The sequence below is a fragment of the Taudactylus pleione genome, unplaced genomic scaffold, assembly GCF_031769625.1.
Source record: "Taudactylus pleione unplaced genomic scaffold, aTauple2 ptg001314l, whole genome shotgun sequence".
NCBI lineage: Eukaryota > Metazoa > Chordata > Amphibia > Anura > Myobatrachidae > Taudactylus > Taudactylus pleione.
In genome coordinates, this window is record NW_028285714.1 from 11,056,084 (window position 1) to 11,075,542 (window position 19,459).

The following is a 19,459-nucleotide window of genomic DNA, read 5'->3' on the forward strand; positions in this document are numbered from 1 at the left end:
ATGATGCACAATAGGTACAACCTGGTCATCTAGAACACAAGTGAAAACTTTCTTTAAAAATCAATCTATTTCTATAACTCAAGGGGTTCTTAATGGATGTGTTTTCTAAAACTCTCAGTGGTTCTTAGGGGTATATATACTAAGCCTTGGATGGATATAAAGTACCAACCAATCAGGTCCTTATCGCCAAGTCACAGGCTATGTTTGAAAAATGATAGTTAGGAGTTGGTTGGCTGGTACTTTATCTCCATCCAAGGATTAGTATATTGACCCCTCAGTCACCAAAAATAACTGTAGCTAAAAGACTCTTTACCATCTGATATAGTCTTCAGTTCTGTCTCTCCTAAATATTCCAAAGTAGCTTGCTCAGTTTTAGTTAGGAAATAGTCTGTGTTTGCTAGGAGTATCCCGGCTACTGCTGCCCCAAGAGCACCAATGCTGATGGACCACAATCCCATGGCTAAGATATCAGACTCCAGTCCGACCCACATCTCTGAAACACACAATTTACGAAAAGAAAGAGGTTATTGTATGAGGCTATTATTTTCTAACAAACTACAAATGTGCAGTAACAAAGAACATATATCAGCTACTCATTGGTTTTATATAAGTTAGTCAATGTACCCAGGATGCCGCCAAGTTCTAGTTGGAGCTTGATCTGGCATCCACTCTGGCCTTAGTTACTTACTTGGCACTTACTGTAATACACTTTTCACATATTCTATTACTCAGCTATTGGCTATACTCTCTGTAGCCTCCCAAAAATGTTTTAAAGCAAATCACAGTATACTTTGCCTTACAGGTAACCACGAAATAAACATTTGCTTGGTTGCTATGGATTAACAAAGCTTGTGCCCATTTACACTTTGTAAGGACTGCTATGGGTTTTGTATTAATACTTCTGACTGGTAGGATTTTAAGAAAGATAGATGAAAAGACTCTTTCAAAAGAGTTTAGTAGTAATCTCTGTATTAGTAGGCAATACAAATAGGAATACATGTGTTGCTCTTTAGTCAATGACCATCAAAGTGTGTTCCAGTTTTTGAAGAGTGGCATCCCAAATTAGACAGCGACCTCTTCACAAACCTATTAGGCAACTCTACAAAGGAGCACGTACCTGCTGTCATCACACTTATCATGCTATGCGGTTTGATTAAATGAATGGAGCTTGACTAACTGATTTTCCGACTCACTAAATGCAAATCACATCTGCAAATACCTGCCCACAGCAAGATATTTGAAGGCCCCATAGCAAAAAAAAAGTTTGTAAAGGCTCCTATGTACCACCCAATGTTGAAAAATCTATATAACACATTTAGCTTTGACAAGATGCCCCTCCCCCTGCCAAGCTCTGGGCCCGAAAGCAGTTGCACCCCATAGGGTAGTTACGCCCTTGCCTGCCAACCCCCGCATTTCTTACTTCAACTTTCCATTTCTCAGAAGTGAGGTGGGTAAAGGAGGGAAGTTATACGGATACTTTAAAGGCTGATGACTGTCTAAAAGTGTCTACATATGGAAAACACAGACTTTCAGGGTACTTTTACACTGTAAACTGATTTATTACACCAATCACAAATTGCACCTCAACAGGTCTATGGACTCCAACAATAGATATATCTCACAACTGTCTTTATATACAGAACCTAAGGGGAAATGGGTTTAGGTTAATTATGTAATTTGCTTTGTTGGGTGCATTAGGACAGGTTATATATTAAATGAGTACATGGCTTCCATGGATAGAGAAAGGGGCTTATTTTGTTTAAATTTTACCTAGGTAAATGATGCTCGGTATGTGAAAATTTGTGAGGGCTTGTGGCAATAGCTCAGATGTGCTAATGAAGTACTATTGTACCTTAATTTTTGTGCAGGGCTACCATCAGGGGGGTATAAGGGATACATAGGTACGGTTTTGCTACTGGGCTATCGGCCAAGCACTGCAGGGTGGGCCCTGGTGATTAAGAACAGCCGTCCAAACACTTCCCCTCCCTTACTGCTGGTTGTGTACAGACACATTGATCCTCCCCCCATGTGTGTGTGTTTCTCTGAGTCCCCATTTACATTGGTCTGTGTGCCTCTGCCTGCCACCCCATGTATGTCTACATCCTCCCATGTGTGGTTCCACCCACTTCAAATGTGCCTCTGTTTCATCCGTACTGGGCCCCACATAGTCTGACGGCAGCCCTGCTCGGAACAAGGTTAGCTGTCATGGATTATACATACCTCCCAACATGACCCATTCCATTCTAGTTAATTAATAAGAAATGTGTTTCAACACAGGTGATGGCAATCATAAATTAAGAGGGATGTCCAGGAAGAGAGCATTTTGCCCCTCCTGGAATGGATCATGTTGGGAGGTATGGATAATGTTGGAGGAGCTAAAGCGGGGAGGGGGGGGGGGTGGATTGGTTCATAAACCAGTTCCAAAAAAATGTCAAAGTTTGGGCTGTGGAGTGGATGTTATTAGAACATTACAATCTATCTAAAATCAAACCATACATCTTCCATACACTCTAAAAGAGGTCCAGGTTCCACACACTGCACCTCTTTTTCTTTGAATCAAACCAGTTTTCTATATAGTTCACAAGCAGACATTTGCCTCCACAGTTGCTTTCTGCAACTTCCCACTTCACATCATATTACAGAGTACATTGATCTCTGACACACACACACATTGGAAACTGATCTATATCCTCCAACCATCTTGATTTCTGTCAGGCAGCCAATCAGGAGCTACCCGTCCGAGAACTCTGATTGGCTTGTGTTCGGCACCAAATTCGAAATGCAGATGATGCTGTCTCTCCATGGCTGCCTGCCAGTGCACCAGCTGGCAGTCCAATGCCAATCCACACCGCTGTCACCAAGGTCCCCCTCTATGACCGGGCCTCCATTCCCAGCAGCTTCCCTCCCCCCCCCCCCCTCATTGCCACCCTGGACTTACGCATGACAGGCAGCCGAGCAAAGAGTTAGATTGACTATCTATCTATACAGTGTAGCAGCCATGAGGAGCTCTTAGTCTGCAGCATGTAAAATACGTAGAGAGCAGGAATGATATATTGTATGATTTATTGGATCTGAACAATATATTATGCACATCATATAGTGTGTACGATTGGTCCGTAGCACCCGGCCTTTGTTCATTGCATCCTCCCATCTGCTGTCCTGCACAGGTGGTATGATGCAATGGACGACACTGTAAAGTTACATGCAGCATGTAACAATACAGTGCGCGCAATGCATCATATTATCACTAACCAAATCACTTGGTTGCACCGTTGTATGGTGTGTAGCTTTAGTCTAGCAAGATGAGATAATTCTAAAGACTGCAGACTGAAAGCTCTGTGTGGTTGCCACACTGCAATGACAAGCAACCAATTCACTACTAGGCAACCAGTCATGCAAAAATCACTGCAGGCTGGGCCCTGGTGATTACAGACTATCACCGCAACATTCCCCCTCCCCTCACACTGGTTGTGTACGAAACTATGGGGGTCATTCAGACCCGGTCGCAAGCACTGAGCGCTCGAAACTGGGTCAATGTTCCCCCACTGGGCATGCGCACGTCGGAGCCGGCTCCGACGTGCACATGCGCGAGACCCGGCTAGCGACGGGCACTCCGTCGCTAAGGGTCTCGCACCAAAGGGGGTGAGCTGCCGATGGTGAGTGACAGCTCGCCCCGTTTGGGAGGCGGGCAGGGGGCGTGGCCGGCCAATCGGAGGCGTTCCAGAAGGAACGCTTGCCATTTGGGGGCGGCCCCACTGACATCAGCAGTGATGTCAGTGGGGAACTTCCTGCTCGATCAGAGCAGGAAGCTCCCTGGGGCTTGCGAGTGCCGAGACCCAACCTTAGGGTCTCGTCGCAAGCCCCGATGGTCACGATGGTCTGACACTTGACCATCGCGACCATCACCCTGGTCGGTCGCTAGAGCTGTGGGTGGTAACCCACAGCTTAGCGATCGACCAGATGGCGGCACTACAAGATGCAAGTGGCCGCTTGCATCTAACGACCGCCTCTGAATGAGGGCCTATGTGTCTGCAGCACTTTGACCCACCCCCACCTGGTGTTTTTCTCTGTGTCCCCATTTACATTTTTTTACTAACTAAAGTTTTGTAAGTTTGCCTCTCTCTCTATCCCCCCCTCCACATATGTGCCTCTGTCATCCCATGTCTACTCCCCATGCGTGCTTTTTCCTGACTTTACATATGTGCCCCTGCCCACCTCCATTTGTACCTTTGACCTCCTTCCCATGTGTGCTTCTACCTGGCCTATACTTGTGCATCTCCATATAATTTGTACTGGGATCACACATTCTGATGGCAGCCCTACTTTTGTGACTATACTGTAACTGCATTCAGTGGCATCACAAGGGGGATGCGGGTGTCACCCGCTGAGAGGTGACACCTAGATGCAGACTCCCCCCTCAGTGACAGGAGCTGGGTGTTGCACTTGGCTCCTGGCACTGAGGGAGCCGGCACTGCACAGAGGGCAGTCCGCACTTCCTGCACCCAATAGGAAGCACGGGACCATGGGGGCTCGGCCGCGAGGCCAGGCCCCTGGTTGCGAGGCCACGCTTCTTTTTGGCGGCGTGCACCTTTGCCTCAGACAAAGTGTTCCTCCCCACATCGGGTGACACCATGGGGAGGGACGCCACTGACTGCATAACTTCCAACCAGTGGCAGCTCCAGAGGTGGTGCTGCAGCACAGTACAAAATAAAATAGGAGAGCCACACCAACTGCCATTTCAAATGCTTCCAAACATAGATGGCTGGGACTCACTGTCAGTTGGTGTGACTCCCCTATTTGATATGACTGCGCTGCAGCCCCACCCCCGGAGCCGCCACTGCTCCCAACCATCCAAAATTTCAGCGCGACAGTACCGCTTTTCGGGCATTCTCCTAGAGTCCCATCTGCGGGCTGCAGTGGGGGACATTCTGTCACAATTCCTGTGCATAGCAGAGCAGTGGTGAATGGATGACCCGCATCATCCTCACCGTGCCAGGAGAGGCTGGAGGCTGCCCAGCAGCTCTCTGAGCACTGGGTAAGCCCCTAACATGATGAAAACATGGGTATGACACGCATTCTCGGCCTCAAAATGTGTGCAACAGTGGGAGTGGTTGCAAGCCTTTGGCATACGCACGAAAATGCTGACCCCGTCCTCCCCAATGTTGAAAAATATGTAAATATTTTAACCTACTGGTTCACCTGTCATAAAATATTAGATACATTTCAAATTCCAAACAATACGAGTGATTACCTTTCATTAGAATGCTATTATTATTTCAATTAAACATTCCTCTGACACATTCTTACAAGTTTGTGAAGAAGCTGCTGTGAAACTTTCTAATCTCCTGTACTGTCCCACTCAGCACTGGAATCACCTAAAAACATTTATTATTTCCTCAAAAGTAACAAGTGAATATCTGAAATGAACCAGATCTGATTATATCTGACTTCACTGCATATTATAATCAGCTGGTAGCTTTATTAAACGGTGTAGCATAATGTGGAATACTTTGATCTGATGACATGTATGAATCGCAAAAAATGTAACCCTGATTCTTTATAGGCTCAAGTATAGTTATTCTGTCTTTCAAGTGCTTTTTAATGTGCACAATCCACTTCTTGGACTTTGTAACTGCCATTAAAAGTCTATCTGTGCCTAGTTTTGTATCTGAATGAAAATGCATAGAAATAAAAATTGTAATGTAATTTCACAGTTGACCCAGATACCAACTTTTTTTTTCTCATTAAAAAATCACTTGCTATAGCTTTATTTTTATAATTACTCAGGAGTGGTGATCAGGACTGCTTTTATTACATGTGACTTTTGTTTGGTTAAATGTTTTGCGTACATTTCTTATAATGGTCCTTTCCATAAATTGCGAATGGCATATACAAGACGTCCCAATGACATTATAGGCTGAGAGTCTGAGACCCTATCTTACAGCAAGAAAGAGGCCGTGCATCCCCACTAACTGTCTTCTGCTTCTCTTTTTCTATTTTAAAAAATTTAGGGGGAGATGTATCAAACCTTGGAAAAGAGATAACGTGGAGAGAGATAACGGGATTACGAGATGGATAATGCAATCGCAGCTGTGAAAACATGCTAATTGTTCCAGAGCTCATCCGAGCATAGGGACGCCCAGTGCTGCTTTCTCATCTGCTTACATGCGTAAATATCGATAAAATCAACGCACATCAAGCAGCGATCTTGCACTTGCACAGGTCTGACCAGACGAAAACACCTCAGCTCTCACGCCATTTAATGATGCTTAAACAGTATAACACGCCTGCATTTTTATTTTTAACTACCCCCCGTTACCTACTCCAAACTCTGACTACCTGTCACTTCACTCAATTTGCATATGGATCCTCTGTGTGTGCGTAATCACAAACCAATCGCAGCACGGCTTACACACATGCGCAATGGCAAACAACCACTCGATCTGCGTAAAAATTACACTAGCGTCCATCTCTGAATCAGGCTCAAAGTACCAACCAATCAGCTTCTGTCATTTTCTAACCCAGCCTGTAAATTGACAGTTCTGAGCCGATGAATTGGCACGCTCTCTCTCTCTCCAAGGTTTAATACATTTCCCCCTTAATCTCATAAAACTAAATCACACTTTTGCATAGGTGTGCAAAAATAGACGTGTGCAACTAACCTGCATTCTCCAAGGAACACCCCCCCTCCACACAAGTCTCCCCATCTGACAATATAAACTTTTGTACAGTTGCCCATCCTATTTAAATAGTTAATTTGTATTAAAAAACAATTAAAATTAAAAACATAAATTTTTTTGCTCATCTCCAAGGACTATCCAAGGCCACTAGCCAACATATTTTATTAGAATTTGCTTGGATGGAACATCTGTCCTGCTCTGCACATCATTGAAAACGTTAGGCAAGTCCCAAACTCTGTAACAGAGGTTCCCAAACGCAGTCCTCAAGGCTCACCAACAATTCTGGTTTAAGGGTACATACACACTTGCCGATATTTTAAACGGCTGAACGATAATGATATCATTATTGTGCAGTCATTCACTATATCGGCCAGCGTGTACAATGAACGATAATGATGAACGACCAACGATGAGCGCTCCCGCAGGACATTGGTCATTGTCGTTCATCGCCCGAACATGCAAACCAACTGTATAATCCCGGCAAGGGCTAAATAACAGGCGTCAAAATCCCGCCTGTCATTTTACCTACGCCGGGAGTCCGACGCCCGGCATCCTGATCGAAGGTGAGCCAGGTGCGAACAGCCATGGGGGGGGAGGTTTAGGTTTGGGGCTCCTGGGTGGGACTTAGGTTTAGGCACCCCCCTGGGAGGGTTAGGTTTAGGATAGGGGGAAGGGGGGGTTAAGGTTAGGCACCACCATGGGGGAGGTTTGGGTTAGGCAGCGGGGAAGGGGGGGGGGGGGGGAGATTAGGGTTAGGCGCTGGGGTGGGAGGTTAGGGTTAGGCACCCCTAAGGGAAGGTTAGGAGGGGGAAAAGATTAAGGTTACTTACCTTAATCACTGTTCAGGATTTTCACCCATGTCGGGCTGCTGCTGTCTGGATTTGAACCGCTGGCCATGATGCTGGCGGTAAATCATACCAATCCCATTGTCAGGTTGTTGCATGTTCCGGGATGAGGGAGGGTGCCTGGCACTTAACGATATTGTTAACGACATTGAGCACACCCCTGCTGGGGACACACTAGACAATATCGTTCATGGAGCGAATCGTCTAGTGTTTACGCACCTTTAGAAATATCCATGCTTGACCACAGGTGACTTAATAAGTACCTCAGTCAATTTGATTTAACCACCTATGCTCAACCATCGATATCTGTAAAACCTGAAGTGTTAGGGTGCCTTGAGGACCGCGTTTGGAAACCTCTTGTCTGTAAGATTGAACATTCTGTTTGTCTGAACAGTAGCCATGTGGCACCGTATCATTTTGGATGTGGTTTACTCATGTCGTGTTCCATCTGCATCATTGCGTGAGAAAATTCTTACTAAATGCTCATTAACCGCTTGTCTGAACGAGCCCTAATACAGAGAAATGGAAGCAGTGAAGCAGCCTGTCCTGACACCTCCGATTAATTGATGCCCAGCAGCTTATTCCACATGAACAAATGTGGCAATACCAAGCTTAACAGGTGTGAACTCTTTGGAAAAAAAAAAAAAAAACACAATAAACAATAAGATGTTATAATACATAACAACACACTTTGTTAACTAAACAACATTCCATAGAAGTATAACCTGTCAACAATGGGATCAAAGGAACATGATACTAGACAATTACTGGATTTACAAGCTTTAAAAGACGGTTTATGGTAAACACAATAACAATGACTTGCCTCAATAGAGGTTAAAGTATAAAGCCTGAATTATAAATGGTTTTATGTTAACCAGCTATTACCTAATTATGCATTGCTCCAAGCATTGCAAATGGAACAAATGAAGTCAAAACCTTAAATGTAGTCTGCAAATTATGACTTACAAGTGTATATGTTACCTTTATAGAACTGTATATGTTACCTTTATAGAAGATAAGTACAATTAAACCCAATACTAATTAATGAAATCAACAAAAGTAATAATAAACCTTCCCCTTACAGGTTATGCCACACAGTAATGCCCCTTAAACATTATGTCCCCCCCAGCAACTCATCTCCCTGTGTCCCTCCAGCAGCCTCTTGCCTTCCCTGTGTGCCATCAGCAGCCAGCAGGTATGGATTTAGTACTGGGCTGCCAGCTAATTACAGCTGGTACACTGGCAGGCAATGGCAGACATGGACAAACAGCGTCAGCGTAATTTTAATCTGGCATCTGTCATGAGCCAATCAGAGCTCGCAGACCGGCGGCAAATCAGGAGCCACTGCTGATTGGCTGCCGGTCTGCAAGTTCTGAGCGCATCTAGCACACTCTGGTCTGTATCTGAGCAGTTAGTTGCATCAGCTGAGTGTGCTAGGAGAACCAGAGCAGAGAGTGACACCCCAGGCAAGAAAGAGGAACTGCACGGGTTGTGACAGGTGCAGGGTGCTAGAATGAAGACTAATACATTTACTGCATATTTAAAAATATAGAAACAAGAATTCATTCTGATTAAGTTTAAGATGAAAATAAAAAATTAAGTGGCCAGTAATTTCACTTGCACAATGTTTTCCCCACTTATTTAAACAGTCATTTGGGTCAGAAGGATACACCAGGTTACCATGGAGAGCCTGTGGGCCACACTGCCTAAGGAACTCCTTTACTCAAGGGGAAGGGCCCACATAACAGCTAGATAAAGGGTGTAAGGTGCAAATGTGAGGGAAGGCAGTGTTTGAGCCAATGATGATATTAATTATGTCTGCACTTCAGCTAAACGATGTCCCCTCTAGTGGCTGGTTACACCTCCCTGGCAGCTGGCCACACTTCATCAGCGCTCACTTATTCATGGGCTCTACCACAGAATTACTCTGGTTGGATAACGCTGCCTGTGCTGAATAGATTTTGTTACAATGAATTACTTACACAAATCAGATGAAGTAATTTGGAAAACTAGTGTTAAAGCCAGAAACCAACATTTCCCAGTTATGATCATTACTAATTTATAAACATATTCCCACATTCCATAACCAGGAACAGTAATGGTGCGTACACACGGTATGATCAGCCAGCAATAACGATATCGCTGACTGATCGTCCGGCACCTTCCTGGAGTGCTAGATGATGGATATCGATCATCCAGCACACCACCAACCCACCACCAAGGAACCTGGTCGATATTGACCAAGTAGGCCTGCATGCACGGGTGATGGACAATACCGTTATCGTTCATATTGTGCAGTTTAATCGTCCCGTGTATACGCACCTTTAGATACATTTTCCTGAGTTTATCCTAATTAAAATATTCAAATCCGAGTTTATTTTTATTTTCAGAACTCAAATAATCTTGTTCACTTTGTGCCTTATTCAGAGTCAGCCTCAAATGGCCTTTGCGAAATGCAATTGCAAATCCATTCACATCTTTGCAACTGATTCAGTCAGTCACATACACAAATATCACGCTCCTGCATCCACCTGTGAACGGAAAGCAGATGACTCCTTCCCCTTTGTTTGCGGCTCCCTCCTCTTGTCATACCTGGCTGAAATGACACTGGTTTGCTACTGGAGACATGGGGCCTGATCCAGGTTAGTATGTAAACCGGATGCTAACCCGATGGTGGGTGAACAGCGTAAGTGCAGAATGGGTCCTACGGTCACAGTGCCCCCTGAGCCACAGCCTGATTGACAGGCAGTGGCCGTTTGGGAGCGTGGAGGGGGCAACACCAGGCTGTGTTTGCCTATCAAATGGTCATCTATGGATGCTGCTTTCCAATCGCAGATGCATCCAGGAGGTGTCTATTTCCTACAGACACCTCCTGCCACATTTGCAATTTAGCTAAGACGGTCTTCCTAGTGCCTGTGCAATACCCTCAGCATCTGAATCAGGCCCATACTGTAGTTTCATATTATATATATATATATATATATATATATATATATATATATATTTATTTATTTATTTATTTGGGATGTGCAGGCTCGGATAGGTTCGAGTTTGCACGTGGAGTTCGGATTTTTCCCTCCAAAAAAACGGAGCTCAGAAAGAGGCAAAACGTCATCTTGCATGGACGAACATCATTATTCCTGGACAAAAGTCTTTCTGATAGTGAGCCACGGATTCCGTGTAGGGCTGGAGGGATCCACCCACACAGGGAACTTAAGCCAGGTGTTAGCACACCTAATTGCTACCCAGTGGATTCAGTCCAGAGAGGAATCAGGCAGACCAGTCAGACACAGCTCATTGTGCTAGCAAGCCATTGAGGGCCAGGAGGCCTGAGCCTAGACCTGTGGGAGACAAGAAATGCTACCATACTCTGGGACTGAGCTATGTTACCTGCAAGGAAGCAGGCCACACTGGGAGGCTGTGGCAGGCAGCCAGCCAACTAATGACCAGGCCGAAGCCAGTGTTAACTTGCAGGAAGCAGGACTAAGCAGACTTTGGACTATGGGCCTGATACAGACCCGCTTGCTAGACTGCGTTCGCACGCAGCCAGACGATTGTTTGCATTCTGTGCATGCGTACGCATCAGAGTGCGTGTGTGCGAACTAGTCCATGCGATCGGGTAGTGTTTGCTCACTGTGCATAGACAGCTCGCTAGAATGAGTGACAGGACATGCCGTTTGTGGGTGGTGACAGGGTTTGGTCAATGGGAACGGGGGAATGGTGGTGCAAACGCAGGCGTGCCTGAGCATCTTAACGCTGTTTCAGAGGCGTGCATAATTAAGACGCAGCGTCATAGTACACGTCACTTGGTTGTTTTACACACTGAAGCACTCACAGTGCTTGCGGCAGGGTATGGTCAACCACAAGTGCTGCGATCGCATCAGATGGTACTCGATGTTACCGATGGCTGCATACACTTCCTGGAGATGACATGCATAAGTGGGCGTCTTAAGACAGGCTGGTGGACATCTGCATATACACACTGCGCCTTGCCGTGCGATCGCCTTCCTTTGCCAGATTTGCATACGCTGGGTGCATTGTGAACGCATCTAGCGAGCGGGTCTGAATCGAGCCCTATGTTTGCAGACTAGCTGCCCAAGCTTAGCCAGGGGCGAAGAAATGAATGAATCAGTGCCCTGATGGGGGCTAGGCATTTGTTATTTAGTTTCCAGATTTATGCTGACAGTAAAACACTTTTCTCTTATTTATAACCTGAAATGCTATGTGTGGACCTTGATTCAAGCACCTAACACTGCACCACTGACATTCTACCAAGCTAATTATCACAAGGTATTACAATATATAAATACAATATATAAATAAATATATATATATATATATATATATATATATATATAAAATGCACACACACATACATAGTATATATGGAAATGTAATCTATTTACGGTTTTACAAATATCCACTTATGCATATGACAATCCAGCTCACCTGTGCTATGTACATGTAGATAATGAGTATAACAATTTTCTTCTCCATAAGCACAATAATAATTAAGTTCTCAATATAGAACTATACTCTCAAAATTAATGGCTCATTTACAAATAAACAACGAGCTTGTGATATTTCCTAAACTAAAAATGTTATTCTGGGGGAAAAAAAACTATTTAATAAAATAATTACTGCGAATCTATAGGACCCTAGCTTTGACTATGCTCATGGCTGCCGGACCGGGTCCAGGTAACTGGGGGCGTGGCCTAATAGCGGGAGGCGTAGCCACACACCCTTAGTGCGTGCTAGCGAGGGGGGCGCTGTGTGCCCCTCAGCCCGGTGCACAACCAATGGGGGGCACGATCAGCATGATCGCTCCCCCTATAGGCATAGGAGACTGCTACGGCTGTTGCTTCAGCAGCCATGAGCAGTCCCCCAGTGCAGTCCAGCACACAGCAGCATGTGCTGGGCTGCTGTGACGTAAGAGGGAGGGAGAGCGGTGCCGGGCCCCTCCATCAAGCCCGGGCAATTAGTACCTGCTGCCCCACCTCTCGGTGCTCCTGACTAAGCTTATGCGACTGATATGTAATATCTAGGTGCAGCCTTCCACCAGAATCTAGGTCAGCAAAGTTTTACAGTTTTTTCAAGATTTTCAATTGCTAAAAGTGTGCACATTTCTGCACTTCCAACTGGTGCCGGAATCCCAACACCAGTCAGAATCCCGGTGCCAGCATCCACACTGCTGACATCCCAAGGGTAAGTATTTGGGTTAGGGGGAGTGTTAGGTGTTATAGTTAGGCACTAGGGGGAGGGTAAGGGTTAAACTGCAGGGGAGAGGGTTAAGGTTAGGCTGCTCGGGGGGAGGGTTAGGTTTAGGCTGCGTGGAGGGAGAATCAGTTTTGGGGTAGGGTACTTACGGGCAGAATTGCCGGCGTCGGGATTCAGATCGCCGGTATCCAGAGTGCCGGCATCCCGTACCCAACCCTTACAACTGTCGAAGTAGAATTTTAGCAAAATCTAATATATGTCGCAAGACAGAAATTGACATATACCCATCATCCATAACATTAAAAAAACTTATAGGTTAAAATAAATAACATTGATAATATTGTTACAATGGCACCTACCAAGCGATGGGCTATATTAAGCTGGGTACACACTAAGTTGACGGGTCAGGCGTTTGGCTGACATGTCTGACAATTAAGTGTATACACACAATTGCCTCCCTGATGTGTCGGGTTTGACAGGTCAGATAGGCGAGCATTTAAATTTGCCCGCCCAGTTGAGCTGCCAGTCACCACTGGGTCCCTGCAACATGTGTACGGGCAATCAGCGGGTCACCTGTACACACCAGCAGATAACTAATATATCTTTCAGATATATCAGCCATCTGCTGTGCTGCACAGCAGATCAGGTATGACTGAACTTCGTTGTTCACAAACATATCTGCTGTACACAATGGAACGAGCGATATAGCTATCAATGTGTACCCAGCTTTAAGCAACAAGAGAACAGTCATTTCTTGAAGTTGATATGTAGGAAGCAGGAAACATAAATATTTGAGAAAGAGATGGCACCAGAATGCACTATGGGAAGAGGACAAGCCAGCAGAGGCAGTATAATGCTCCGGGCAAAGTTTTGTTGGGAAACCTTGGTTCCTGGCCTTCATGTGGATGTTACTTTAACACGTACTAACTACCTAAACATTGATATTTCCAGGATGGCAGTGGCGTGTTTCAGCAGGATAATGCACACGGGCACACTGCAAAAAATGATTCAGGAATGGTATGAGGAGCATGACAAAGTGGTCAAGGTGTTGGCTTGGCTTCCAAATTCCCCAGATCTCAATCCAATCGAGCATGAGTAAGTCATAGAAGCACACCTCGCAAACTTACAGGACTTAAAGGAGCTGCTGCTAATGTCTTGGTGACAGATACCGCAGGACACGCTTAGAGGTCTTGTGGAGTCCATGCCTTGATGGACCAGAGCTTTTTTGGTGGCACAAGTGGGACCTACACAATATTAGGCAAATCGTTTTGGCTGATGGGTATACTCTCTTTTTTTTTTTTTTAACATCTTTTTATTGGTTTTTCAAAAGAAATTACAGCAGATAGGAAAAGCAAAGAAATGCAATAGTTGTCGGTTCAGAAAGAGAACATCAGGTACACAAATATATGAAATAATGTACAAATCATCATACATTACATAGATTGTACCTCTAACACGTAATACAGTTGCAACAAAAAGTGTCCCTAGTGCAAACAGGAGTTCAAACAATTACCAAGAAGTACTGTCAAAACACTGTGATACAATAAAAAAGCATGGGGGGCGACTGGACAACACAAAAATAATAAAAATTAAAAGAAAAACAATAAAATGGAAGGGGAAGGTGAGGGAATAAATGAAGAAAACAGAATTATGAAAAATCTCACAGTGCGCATATGAAAATCAGGTACATTCTTTCTTTAACATTCAATTAAACTAGAAACCATAGCAATCTGTCAGCCCATTTCAAATGATCAAGCTCTCCAAAGAAAGCTACAGAGAGATAAATTTAAGAGATAGGACATTTAAAAGTAATAATTAAAAAAAAGGTTTAAAGGAGAAAAAAAAAAGTGATGATACTTTTTTGAACATTGCACTGTTACAGCATAATGATGTATCAATGTTAGGGAACTTTGTCTTCACATTAGAAATCTGCATACTTCACAGGCATTTGAAACTTCAGTGGGAATTAAGAAAACACATATATTAAATGTAGGGAAAAAAAAACATTTGAGAGCTTTCCTAACGTTTTATGTCAATATTCGAATTCTCAGTTTAGCCTGTGAGTCAGGCAGAAATATTTGCCTACTCTTGGATTTCGCCAAATCCTCTCGGACTCCCAACAGAATAGACGTCACTGTAAGTTGCCTACAGGTATTGGTCACCAAGCTACCCTTCATTAGAGTTGCTCAACTTTTTAATTGTATTTTGCGAACCAATTTGTTTAATGGGATCTGAAGTTCAAAAAGTTGCCAATAACTCTTGTACAGTACTTTGATTTCCTAAAAAAAAAAAAAAAAAAACCACAGATATTTGTGCAAGCCATACATGTTCAACCATGTCAAAGCTTAATTGGTTTCACTTCAATGGTTTTCTAATGGGTATGGCCAATTGTGAACTTGCATACCATTATGTTCATTGGATTAAAACATTGTTGGGTAACAATTTTTATAGTTAATCTAGAGCCATCTGTGAACACAAATAAACTACTAGTTCTTAGCATACTGTATACTAATTGCATTCTAAACATCAATGATGCTCATGAACTGGTTAAAAAATTTAGAGCAACAATATTCACAAAGTACTGGTAAATAGGAGAATCAGAATACAGGGTCAAACAATTGGTCAGGGTTTGTTGAACAGGTTTATAAACAATGTCAGGATCACTTAAAAGGTGGGAACACACCTGACAAATATATCTGCAGATCGAGTGATGTGCAGATATATCTGCAGATGATGGTCGTTCATACACAAGGCCATCATCTGTGTCTTGCTGCGGGTCCCGGTGACCAGGGGGAGTGTCGGGGGCGGGACGCAGTGGGCATGTCCCGCCCCCCCACCTCGCAGCTGCCGCTGTCTGTATATGGGCGGTCTGCAGACTGCCCGTACACACCTGCCGATGGACAGATATGTCTGCAGACATATCTGTCCATCAGCTGTGCAGCACAGCCAATGCTATATGTCGGTGAACGCCGACGTTCACCGACATATCGCGGGTACACACTGCCCGACGGGCATTAGATACATTGGCCGATCAATTGATCGGCCAATGTATCTGTCAGTGTGTACCCAGCTTAAGTTGTTCCAAGGCAACTGGAATTGCATCTCAAATACCAAATAGTTAAGATAGCAAAGATAAGAAATTTGAAGGACAATGACTTGTTGCACAGGCAAAAAGTGGCAACTGGCTGGGAAAGTCAGCAGCAGCAGGCATACTTGGTCAAAGGGGGGAATTCAATTCAGTGTGATGTAGAATAGCAGCGGGAGGGAGCTCCCACAGCTATTCAATATAACGCGATGTTTAGGCGACTAAAGGATTACTCTTTGGGTGTAAAGATGCGGTAGCCGGCATTCTCCAACTAAAGTGCCGGGCCTGCGGCTGTTAGCGCCACACTAAGTCAACAAACAGCTGCGCGCCCGGCCCTTTTGTCGGATTTCTCCTCGCACCCCCCTGGGGATGCGAGGAGAAATCCGACAAAGGTGCTGGGCGCGCAGCTGATTGCCGGCTTAGTGCGGTGCCAACAGCAGTGCGCCCAGCACTTGGAGAATGCAGGTTACCGCGTCTTAACACCCAAAGAGTCTGCACTGTGTGTTGATGTAAGGCAATAAAGTAATGCTCTTACAGCCATTCATGTGATGGGATCTACTCTTGCATTTGCCCATCCCTGTATATTGTACTAAATAATGTAATTAGGGCCTGATTCAGAGTTGGTAATAGAGTAGGATAGAGCAAGTAACTGTGCACCTGGACCAACTATGTTACAATGCAAGGGGTGCAAATATACATTCTTTTGCATGCAGGGTAAATACTGGCTGCTTTTGCATGTAGCCTACAAATGCTGGGCAGCTTTATGTTTACACTGAAATTTAGATGTCAGTTTGGACACGTCCCTCCCAAATCTAGCTGGCCACACATCTAAAGATTATCTGTCCAACCAGCCAACTAGTTGATTGGTTGGAATGAAAATCTGGTAACGTATGGGCAGGGCTGCCAAGAGAAATCCTGGGCCCCGGTACAGCAAGCTCCCGGGGCCCCCCTGGAGGGGATGTGGCCACAGCATGTTGGGGGCATGGTTGCACCTTTTTGGGGGTGTGTCTAGCATGTGAGAAATAGCCACTCACAGGAGCATGACATAGCTCCCAGCAGCCGGGCCGAAAGTATACTGACCTAGTTAGCGATGGGGCCCAGCGGGGTGCCGGCATTGACAAGTGCGTATATACTTGCTGATGCCAGCAGCGACGACAAGGGCCATCCTGCATTCGGAGCGCACACCGTCGGCAACATAGTGGGTACACAGTGGCCGATGTGCCTGAAATGTCGCTCCGATCTGCTGGATTGGTTGACTTATCGCTTACTGTGTACCCGGCTTTACTGTAGGTACACATCTGCACAAACCTGGCATATCGTGCAGTGTGTATTGACTTGCGCACTCCCTAGGTTGCATGCGAAATCTTCTGATTGGCCTCTGAGTGCCGCTGAATTGCGTTTACTATATTGGAAGATGGCACCAGAGCCAGCCATAGTGGGCATGAGCGACCCGCGAGTGCCGGTCTGTTTTTTTGATACACACACACACACACACATATATATTATATGTGTGTGCGTAATATATTACACGCGTTTCGATATATACTTACTATATAATATGATTTATTATGTATATGTAGATATATATATATATATATTTTTTTTTTTTACATATATATTACACGTTTAGAGATATACTTATTATTTAAATAAGTATGATATATTATATAACATATTTGTATAATAAGTATATATCTAAACATGTAATATATATGTGTAAAAAATATACATATGATATATCTAATAATATGCACTTGATGGACAGCACAACAGTCAGTTAGTGGCGCGCTCGGGCTCTTACCTTTAGCGCAGCCAGTCTCACCCTTGTCTGTTGATTGCTGGGCCACACAAGCAACAAGTATATCCGCGCCGCCACTGCTCGGATCCGGTCTGTGTAATCTGTCCCTGCCCACCGCCGCTGCCCGGATCCTGGTACTGGTGCCGCACTGCCTGCTGGTGATGAGAGCCCTCGCGAGATGATGACATCATCATCTTGCGAGTGCATCAGCTCTGCAGCAGCACGGCTGCAGTCTGTAAGTAAGTGACACTGTCTGTGTGACACACAGACAGTGCGATGCGGCCGGTGAAAGACCCCCATACTCCCACCCCCAAACTGCAGCCCGCCGCTGCCAGCAGCGGTTCTGTAGATCTTGAAGTGGCTAATAAAAAAAAAAAAAGTTTAAAAAAAACAAAAACATGGCAGAGTGCTTTCAGCAGCCCAGGCCCCCTGCCAAGCCCCGGGTAATCTGTACCTGCTCCCCCCCCCTCTCGGCGCCCCTGCGTATGGGAGTAAATGACGATCAGCAATTTGCTCCTAAATACCAGAAAACAGATGAAAATGGTCATCAGACAAGTTTGTTAAATGTTTGACCTAAACAATTTGTTCAAAAAACAGTTTTTGTCCTACTCCAATTGCCCTGTAAGAACTATAGATGATACTAAAATAATGGGAAAAGGGTGTGAAAACACACTTTTTCACTTTATTTTAGTAACAATAATGTTAATAAATAGAGCCCATGAACACATATGAAGCTCAGCCAGGAGCAACCCTTTTTGCGCCAAAATAAATAATAATAAAATAATAATATTAATAATAATAAACAACTTGATTTCTGGTGCGTTCTGGCCTTGCTGTGATAACATTACTATGACGAAGATAACAATCATCGAAAGATTAAGGGCTCTATTTATTAACATTATTTTTTACTAAAATAAAGTGAAAAAGGGTGTTCTCACACCCTTTTCACATAATCTTAGTATCAACTAAAGGGCAATTGGAGTAGAATTCATAAAATTCTACTCCAAGCCCTAATTATTGCATATTTTTTTAGTAATCAGATTGGGGGGGGGGGGGTTGGGGGAATGAAGTGACAATGCTGTGGAGGGGATTCGCAGGGACAGAGTTTTATCGCAAGCTCTGTACGTGCAAGGGATTTTTAATAAATCCCTGTGATATTGCCTGAATTCACAATGCGAACTCAGACTGTATTATCACACTACAATCTGCATTTTAATGCGGATTGTAGTAAATAGCGCCTTAAGTAACATATTTTTAACTGCTTTCCTTTAAGGCACAGGTTCTCAAACTCGGTCTTCAGGACCACAAACAATGCATGATTTCCAGGTATCTTCACAGAATCACAAGTAAAACAATTATCTCCACCTGTGGATCTTTTAAAATGTGTCAGTGGGTAATGAATACACCTGTGTACCTGCTGGGTGACCTGGAAAACGTTAACTGTTTGGGGTCCTGAGGACCGAGTTTGAGCACCACTGCTTTAAGCAATGCTTATAGAATAAAAATATATTTGCACCCATTTACTACTAACACATCCCAACAATCAAACTACAGCACTCAAGTGGTTAATAAAAAGGTATATAAGACAATAAACTCCCCTTTTAACACTATGCATAGAAAAATATTAGCAAGTTCACCTGTAACTTTGCTTTTATTACAGTGCATAACTGTTATGAACACATTCTAATAATCTTTTACTACAGCATCCCCCTGCAATCAGTGTACCACTGTACTCAGGTTGAATCTCCAGGACTTCACATATGGGGCAAGAATCTAGAAATAAAAATATAATCCCTTTCTGATCTACCCAAGACATGTAAAGCTGGGTACACAA

At 44.3% G+C, this 19,459-nt stretch overlaps 1 protein-coding gene across 2 annotated transcripts in view; it reads right to left on the reverse strand.

Annotated features, from left to right (window-relative positions):
• Positions 1-19,459, reverse strand: part of PRXL2A (peroxiredoxin like 2A) — a 42,046-nt gene that overhangs the window by 13,944 nt on the left and 8,643 nt on the right. For both annotated transcript variants that reach the window (XM_088463031.1, XM_088463030.1), the window contains exon 2: positions 314-493. In XM_088463031.1, coding sequence (XP_088319157.1) covers positions 314-491 — 178 coding nt within the window. In that variant the 5' untranslated portion in view covers positions 492-493. The remainder of the gene's footprint in view (positions 1-313; positions 494-19,459) is intronic.